The sequence below is a fragment of the Neovison vison genome, chromosome 2 (assembly GCF_020171115.1).
Source record: "Neovison vison isolate M4711 chromosome 2, ASM_NN_V1, whole genome shotgun sequence".
In the NCBI taxonomy this organism is placed as follows: Eukaryota; Metazoa; Chordata; class Mammalia; order Carnivora; family Mustelidae; genus Neogale; species Neogale vison.
In genome coordinates this window covers 206126923-206136137 of record NC_058092.1, presented here as the reverse complement: position 1 = coordinate 206136137, position 9215 = coordinate 206126923, and the positions used below count along the sequence as shown (strand labels likewise).

Genomic DNA, 9215 nt, shown 5'->3' with positions numbered 1-9215 from the left:
TCCAACACCTGCACCGCCCAGGGCGACAGCCAATGGGGGCGACTCCGCAAACAGGGCCCCTTGCGCTCTCACAGTATTCGTGAGACTCTGCTGCCCCCGACCCCCATGCGCTTAGCCAGGTACATCTCGCCGCCCTCCCATGTGCGCCCCGCGTGACCCGGCCGGTAACCCCCAGCCTGGGAAAGCCGGGTTGCTGGGTTCCCGCCGCTCCCCAGCCAGACTCCGTCCAGCTTGCTGGCTGGGGCTCGGGACGCCTGCCGCCTCCACCCTCTCGGGTTCCCGGCAAAACCCGGAGCGCCGGCTGCTCAGCGGCTCCCGGGAGGCGGCGCGGCACGGCGGACTGAGCATGCGCAGTGGGCAAGGCCGGCTCCCGGCGCAAGAAGGAAGCGTCCGCGGTGCTCCCGGCGGCTGCGCTGGGGTATGCGGTACCGGCTAGCGTGGCTGCTGCACTCCGCGCGGCCCAGCACCTTCCGCTCTGTCCTCGGCGCCCGTCTGCTGTCCCCGGAGCGCCTCTGTGGGTAAGCGGAGCGGAGCACCCAGGCCCTCGGGGCCCGCGGGTCACGGTGGTTTGGAGCTCGGGTTGCAAAGTGGTGATTCAGCACTTAAAGCCGCCGCCGCCGCCCCTCACGCCGCCAGTCCCGCCGGCCTGGGGCCCGGACGCCCGCGCAGAGGCCGCCCTGGGGCCCGGAAGGGCGGCCGGCCGGGCGGGAGCGCGGGGCCTTGCTGGGAGAGGAGGGCGCCCCTCTCCCGGTGAGGGCGGACTGTGACCCAGGGTCACGGGGCGTGTGTCACAAGTGCGGGGGGCGCGGGCGCTGACGGACTGACTCCGGCCGGCTCCCGGGAGCCTTGCCGTGCCACTCTCCTGGGAGTCCGCCGGTGAGGGGCCGGCAACGCGAGTCCGACCACCCGTGGCCATGGGTAAAGGAATCCGCGTCCAGGGAGACCGCTTCTCAACCTCCACTTAGCCCTGCTTTTTTCCATGGGGACGGAGTTTCCACTACTATATGGAAATGCCTGCGTTGGGAACCGTAAAAGTTTGCCTGCCTGCGCCTTAGTGAGTAGACAGACTAGTGTTGGGTTTCCTGTCCCGGGGAATTCGGGAACCGAAGAATAGCTTGGGATCCATCAAAGCAGCTCCCTTGTTTTACACCTGAGACAGCCGAGGCCCAGAGAGATTGTGATTTACCAATTGCAGGGCTTGTGGCAAAAACCAGGATGGGAACGCGGGTTTTTTTTTTTTTTTTTTTTTGCCATCCGGTGGCGTGCTCTCTCTACTCGCTGCTCAGTGTATACTAGAAATACAGAGGCGTGTAGCGAACGCTGAATGTCCTTTACTGTGAATAGAGAGGACTTGGCAGAGATGGGCAGTATGCTTTTGCCCTACTTAGATGTGTCATTTGAACCCCTCCTCTGATTTTAGTAATATCTAGAAATATCTAGAAAGCGCAGGGCACCGTGATGGACCCTCTATGTAAGTATGTGGTCTGCCTTCCAAGAACTTTGATTTCATTTGAGCGGGTTAGGATGCCAAGAGAGTATAGCCAGCTAAAAAGGATGTGTTTGACTAGGGTCAGAAGATGGGTAGTATGGCCAGTGCGTGCTTTGGGAGCACAATTTAGGGCAGAGATAGATAGGGGAGGGGGTCTGGGCTGGGCTGGCCTTTAAAGGAAAAGCAGAAAGTGGTTAAGAGGATGAACAGTGGTGGGTGTAATCCAGGCCAGGCACGCAGGGTTTTCGGGTCGGGGACGGGCAGTGACCAGATTAGTCTAGTTGGAGCCTTAGAGAATTGGTGGGGGAATTAGGAGGAAACAAATCGTGTACTATAAAAGTAGGATAATGCTAGCCTGGGCTTTGAATGTTAGTTGGGTTTTTCCAGTGCATATTATTGGGAGCTGTTAAGAGTTTTTGAGGTGGGGAGTGATCTAATGAAACTGGTAATTTAGGAAATTAGTTTGATGGCTGTGCACAGGTTTTAAGGGAGTGGAACGCTGACCTGAAGCAGAGAAATTGGTTGGGACTTAGTCTTTCCTGACTGAACTAGTATGGTAGTAATAATGGTGCTAAAAAGGCCAAATGCAAATGAAAAAAATTGTTTTCCCTTTCCCCCACTCTATGCAAAATCCACTACCACATGGATAAAGATCCCTGAGTTTAGATAAAGAAGTGGGAGTGGTAAGCATGGGCAGGGTACCTTTGTGGGCCTCCTTCAGGTCAGAATTTTATTTTGTACTGGGGGTCCTTGGTGGCTTGGGTTAAAGCCTCTGCCTTCGGCTCAAGTCATGATTCTAGGGTCGTGGGATGGAGCCCCACATCAGGCTCTCTGCTCAGTAGGGAGCCTGCTTCCTCCTGTCTTTCTGCCTGCCTCTCTGCCTACTTGTGATCTGTCAAATAAATAAATAAAATATTAAAAAAAATTTTTTTTGGTACTTAATTTGTTGCTAATAGGCTGTGCTTAGCTCCATATTGTCTCCAGTGTACAGAATTTGGAATTTTATTTTTATTTATTTTTTATTAAAGATTTTATTTTTAAGTAATCGCTGCACCCGTTGTAGGGCTCACACTCACAGCCTTGTTATCAAGAGTCGAATGCTCTACTAACTGAGCTAGTCAGGAACCCCAGAATTTGGGATTTTTCTTTTTAAGATTTTGTTGATTTGACAGAGGGAGAGAGAGCACCAAGTAGGTAGAGCACCAGGTAGAGGGAGAGGGAGAAGTAGGCTCTCCGCTGAGCCGGGAGCTGGATGTGGGGCTCGATCCCAGGACTCTGGGATCATGACCCGAGCTGAAGGCAGCTGCTTAATCAGCTGAGCCGCCCAGGCATCCCAGAATTTGAGATTTTAAAGAAAGCACCAGTTTTATACAACAGAGAGGTTTGTATGTTCTACCTACAATCCAGCGTTCTCTGCTTTTGTCCCATTGCTCTTTACTTTCACTGATAAAGTTCAGGGCATGGGTTGTTGAACAGCTAGCATTTCAACATACTGTTGTTCTCAAAGAAGGAAATTCAGAAGATTCAAAGATAATGAATGAGATTGACCATCTAGAAAGCTCTACATTAAAAATTAGTGGTTGAGGCTATTAGGAAAAATACAGTTCCAATCAAAGGGATCAAGGAATAGTTATAGGAAGGAAAGCTACCATCCGAAGCTACCCCATAGTCAAATGTTAAGGAAGGTAATACTACTGTACAAAGTATGTGTGTGTGTGTGTGTGTGTGTGTGTGTGTGTGTGTATATACACACATACATACATATATATATATTTTAAGATTTTATTTATTAGAGAGAGTGTGAGTGAGCAGGGGGAGCTGCAGGCAGCCTGATGTGGGACTCAATTCCAGGACTCTGGGATCATGACCTGAGCAAAAGGCAGATACTTAACTGACTGAGCCGCCCAGGCTTCCCAAAGTAGGGAGATGTAGTAACAGAGGTGGTTACAGGGCTGTTTACTGGGAGAGTTGAGATTTAACCCATGTCTGTCTGGAGCCAGAGCCTGAGCTCGTAACTGTAATACTACTTTGGCCAGTGTTGAGGCATTCACTCCTGTTCTAACTTTTTGAGAACGAGATGTTCTTAAAGCATTTTCATAAGACTTATTCTTTTAAAAATCACCTTCATTGTCCTCTGTTTAGCTATATTGGATAAGTTGGGGCTGTGTGTAATTATCTGAACTGTTGGGGGAACCTAGAGGTTATAGCCCAGTCCCAGGCAGCTACTTGGAACACCTGTGCGTCGGTCTTCTCACTTTGCAGGCAGCTCTCTTTTGCATTTCTCTGTTCTCTGGGTGTAGGTAACAGTGGTATGGCAAATGGAGTAACTATTAAGATCCAGGTTTTTAAATTACTTTTTTTAATGGTACAAGCACTATTTATGTATGTATGTATGTATGTATGTAAGCAAGCTCTACACCCACTGTAGGGCTTGAACTACTGACCCTGAGATCAAGTGTCCCATGCTCTACTGAGCCAGCCAGGTGCCCCAAGCTTTTAAATTACTTTTAATCCGAAAAATATCTTTTAATGATCTAAAAGGAAAAAATGCCCTTGAGTATCTTTAATTAGCATTAGTCCAAACCATACAAAGTAAAAAATTACATTTTGCCTTGCTGCCTTTAAGGTTAGGGTTGGGGATAATCTTACCAGGGAGTAGTGTGGGGAGCAGAATTTCAATGTATGTTTTCATAAGAATTGATTTCCTTTCTGTTTTTCCATTGGTATTTTTGATCTCCTAAAGAGGTACCCAGATAATCAGCCTGCCTTTCAGCCAGGGTGACAGGGGTAGATCCTCCAGGTATGCTGGGTGGAGGCTTGGGTAGGGCATTCCTACTTTGTTTTTTTTGAGTCAACCCTCACTCTTCTCTGTTCCTTTAGCCATCATTTGAATATCTATTTTGTCGTGATCATTCACTACAGTGTACTGGGGGCAGATGCAAAGAGTCAGTGATAAATTCTGTCCTCAAGGAGCTTTCAGTTAAAGAGTGATTCCACGCCTTTACTCAGGATCTTTTACTGAACAGCCTCATTTTTGCGTTCTTGCCTCTTTCAGTTTATTTTGAAAAGCAGCTCAGTATATTAGTACAGTACTCTTTCTTTTAAAAGTGGGACTTAGAAATTGTTGTTGCATTAAAAGCTACAAAAGCTTTTATTTCCTGCAAAGAACTATGTAGTTTCTCTTTGTCTATTAAAAATGTGTAACTGGGGGCACCTGGGTGGCTCTGCCTTAGGCTCAGGTCATGATCCCAGGGTCCTGGGATTGAGCCCCGCATCGGCTCTCTGCTCAGCAGGGAGCCTGCTTCCCCCTCTCTCTCTCTCCCTGCCTCTCTGCCTACTTGTGATCTCTGTCTGTCAAATAAATAAATAAAATCTTTAAGAAAAAATTGTAACTGTCTTTTTTTTTAAAAAAAGGTGGGACCCACAAGCTGTTCCCTGAGGGGAAGGTATCACACTCTGCCTAGCATATTTATTACATAAATTAATGAATGGTCTTTTTTCAAAACCAGTTTTCTCTGTGATTTCCCTAGTTTTGCAAATATTGCTGTTAATCATTTTCTCAGTTTAGCTTCAAAACTGGAGTATTCTTTGCATCTCTTTTTCTCTCGCTGTCTATTCTGAAAACCAAACTCTTGAGTCTTTCATCCTGAAGTTTTTTGGAGTAAACTTAATCTTCCATTATCCTCCTAGTTTAGACAATGATTATCTTCCCTGACATCTCACATCTGTAAGTTCTGTATGTACATATATTTTAACTCTAGTATAATTAACATATAGTGTTATATTAGTTTCAACTGTACATTATAGTGACTTAATAATTCTATACATTCTATAATGTATACATTATATATATATATATAATGTATAATTCTATACATTGCTCAGTGCTCATAGTGATAAATGTACTTTTAAGCCCCTTCACCTATTTCACCCATTCTCCTCCCTCCTCCCCTCTGGCAACCACCAGTTCTTTATATTTAAGAGTCTGTTTCTTTGGTTGTCTCTTTTTTTCCTTCATTTGTTTTCTTAAATTCCACGAATGAGTGAAATTATATGGTATTTGCCTTTTGCTGGCTTATTTCACTTAGCATTATAATCTCTAGATACATCTATTATTGCTTATGGCAAGATTTCATTCTTTTTTATGGCTGAATAATATTCCATTGCATGTATATACATGTATAAACCTTCTTTATCCATTCATCTGTGGATGGACACTTGAGTTGCTTCCGTATATTGGCTATTGGAAACAATGCTGCAATAAACATAGTGGTACATATATCACCGTAACTGATTTTTCTAGGCTCCTGTCTCCCTACTAGTTGATCCTTATCATCTGATTAATTCTAATATACCACTTTCCCCATGCCATTGTCTTGGGTTCTGCACTATTTAAAGATCAGGTCCAAACTTCTTGACCCAGCATTTAAGCATCTCATAAGCTGGCCCTAGCCTAACTTTTCAATCTAACTTTCCTCTTCTCAGTCATCTCAGTCAATTTCTGGTCTCTTGTACATGAGCTGTTCATTCCCAATTCTCAAATGCCCTCTGTCTTTTCTTTTAAATGACTAAATCTGTCATTCTTTTTTAGACCTTATTTAGGTCATTCAGTTGTATTTTCTTTTTCTAAACTTAAAGATTTATTTGAGATTTTGAAACATACATCTGACATTTAACTGTATACTATGTCATATGTATATATATATTTTAAAGGTTTTATTTATTTATTTATTTATTTGACAGAGAGAGAGCAGAAGCAGGGGGAGTTGGAGAGGGAGGAGCAAAAGCAGGGGGAGTGGGAGAGGGAGAAGCAGAAGCAGGCTCCCAGGGAGCTGAGTGCAGGCCTTGATCCCAGGACCCAGGCAGATGCTTAACCGACTGAGCCTCCCTGATGGCCCCTCATATATATATATATATATATATTTTTTTTTTTTACTCTTAATATCATACATGGCAGAGTATATAGGATAAAGAAGAATAGCAAACACTTAGGTTAAGAAATAAACTTTTTATTAATTTATTAAAAAAAATTTTTATTTTTAACTAGGGGGCTTGAACTCACAACCCTGAGATCAAGACCTGAATTGAGGTCAAAATTCAGACCCTTAACCAACTGAACCACCCGGGTGCCCAGGAAATAGAACATTTCCAGTAACTTCAAAGCTCTCTGTGTTCACCTCCCCAATTGCAACCTTCTCCCTCTTCTGGAGAGGTGGTGTTATCCTGTATTTGGATAATAATTCCCTGATGTTCTTTATACTTTGTCAATCTGAGTATATTTTTTTCTTTCATGAAGGTGAAAGTTTTTTTATTTTTAAATTTTTAATTTAAATTCAATTAAGTTAGCATATACTATATTATTAGTATCAGAGGTAGGATTTAGTGATTCATCAGTTGCATATAACACCCAGTGCTCATTACCTCAGGTGCCCTCCTTATTGCTTATCACCCAGTTACCCAGTCCTCCTACCCACCTCCCCTCTAGTAACCCTCAGTTTGTTTCCTAGAGTTAAGAGTCTCTTAGGGTTTGCTTCCCTCTCTGTTTCCATCTTATTTTATTTTTCCTTCCCTTTCCTTATGTTCATCTGCTTTATTTCTTAAATTGCACGTGAGTAAAGTCCTATGATATTTGTCTTTCTCTTATTGACTTATTTTGCTTAGCATAATACCCACTAGTTCTATCCATGTCCTTGCATGGCAAGATTTCATTTTTTTTGATAGCTGAGTAATTTTCCATTGTATAAATATGCCACATCTTCTCTGTCCATTCTTCTGTTGATGGACATCTGGGCTCTCTCCATATTTTGGCTATTGTGGACATTGCTATAAACATTGGGGGTGCATATGCCCCTTAGAATCGGTATGTTTGTATCCTTTGGATGGATAACTAGTAGTGCAATTGTTGGATTGTAGGGTAGTTCTTTTTTTTTTTTTTTTTAAGATTTTAATTATTTATTTGACAGAGATCAGAAGTATGCAGAGAGGCAGGCAGATAGAGAGGGAGAAGCAGGCTCCCCACCGAGCAGAGAGCCCGATGTGGGACTCGATCCCAGGACCCTGAGATCATGACCTGAGCCGAAGGCAGAGGCTTAACCCACTGAGCCACCCAGGCGTCCCTCTATTTTTAACTTTGAGGAACCGCCATACTGTTTTCCACAATGGCTGCACTAGTTTGAATTCCCACCAATAGTGTGAGAGGGTTCCCCTTTCTCTGCATCCTCACCAACACCTGTCGTTTCCTGCCTTGTTGATTTTAGCCTTTCTGACAGGTGTGAGGTGGTACTTCACTGTGGTTTTGATTTGTATTTCCCTGATGGCGGTGATATTGAGCATATTTCCATTTGTCTGTTGGCCATTTGTGTGTCGTCTTTGGAGAAGTATCTGCTTATGTCGTCTTCCCATTTCTTGACTGGAATTTTGCTTTTTGGGTGTTGAGCTTGATAAGTTCTTTATAGATTCTGGATGCTAGCCCTTTATCTGATAAGTCATTTGCAAATACCTTCTCCCATTCTATAGGTTGCCTTTTAGTTTTGTTAACTGTTTCCTTTGCTGTGCTGAAGCTTTTTATCCTGATGAAGTCCGAATAGTTTATTTTTCTTTTTGTTTCCCTTGCCTTTGGAGACATGTCTAGAAAGAAGTTGCTGCAGCCAAGGTCAGAGAGGTTGCTGCCTGTGTTCTCTTCCAGGATTTTTATGGTTTCCTGCCTCATGTTTAGGTCTTTCATCCATTTTGAATTTATTTTTGTGTATGGTTTAAGAAAGTGGTCCAGCTTCATTCTTTTGCATCTTGCTGTTCAGTTTTCCCAGCACCATTTGTTGAAGAAACTGTCTTTTCTCCACTGGATTTTCTTTCCTGCTTTGTCAAAGATTAGTTGACCATAGAGTTGACGTCCATTTCTGGATTTTCTATTCTGTTCCATTGACCTCTGTGTCTGTTTTGTGCCAGTACCCTACTGTCTTGTTGATTACAGCTTTGTAATACAGCTTGAACCCTGGAATTGTGATGCCTCCAGCTTTGGGTTTTTTTTGGTCAATGTTACTTAGGCTATTCAGTATCTTTTATGGTTCCATACAAATTTTAGGATTATTTGTTCCAGTTCTGTGAAAAATGCGGATAGTATTTTGATAGGGATTGCACTGAATATGTAGATTGCTTTGGGTAGCATAGACATTTTAGCAATATTTCTTCTTCCAATCCATGAGTATGGAATGTTTTTCCATTTCTTTGTGTCTTCCTCCATTTCTTTCATAAGTGTTCTGTAGTTTTCAGGGCATAGATCCTTTAGCTCTTTGGTTAGATTTATTCCTAGGTATCTTATAGTTTTTGGTGTAATTGTAAATGGGATCGATTCCTTGATTTCTCTTCTGCTTCAGTGTTAGTGTATAGAAATGCAACTGACTTCTGTGCATTGATTTTATATCCTGAGACTTTTCTGAATTCCTGTATCAGTTCTAGCAATTTTTTGGTGGAGTCTTTCAGGTTTTCAATGTAGAGTATCATGTTGTCTACAAATAGTGAAAGTTTGACTTCTTTGCCAATTTGGATGCCTTTTATTTCTTTTTGTTGTCTGGTTGTGGAGGCTAGGACTTCCAGTACCATGATGAACAACAGTAGTAAGAGTGGGCATCCTTGTCATGTTCCTGACTTTTGGGGAAAGCTTTATTTCTCCTCATTGAGGATGATACTCGCTGTGGGTCTTTCATATATGGCTTTTATGATACTGAGG

The 9215-nt window shown here is 43.4% G+C and overlaps 1 protein-coding gene across 3 annotated transcripts in view; it reads left to right on the top strand.

The window, feature by feature from the left end:
- Window positions 1-371: 371 nt before the first annotated feature.
- The window catches only part of IDE (insulin degrading enzyme), a 114672-nt gene continuing 105828 nt past the window's right edge, over window positions 372-9215 (top strand). The window contains exon 1 of one of the 3 annotated variants that reach the window (XM_044240111.1): window positions 372-518. In XM_044240111.1, coding sequence (XP_044096046.1) covers window positions 421-518 — 98 coding nt within the window. In that variant the 5' untranslated portion in view covers window positions 372-420. Of the gene's footprint in view, window positions 519-866; window positions 1055-9215 lie in introns of those variants that run through there. The other 2 variants (XM_044240108.1, XM_044240109.1) reach the window with 2 other exon arrangements.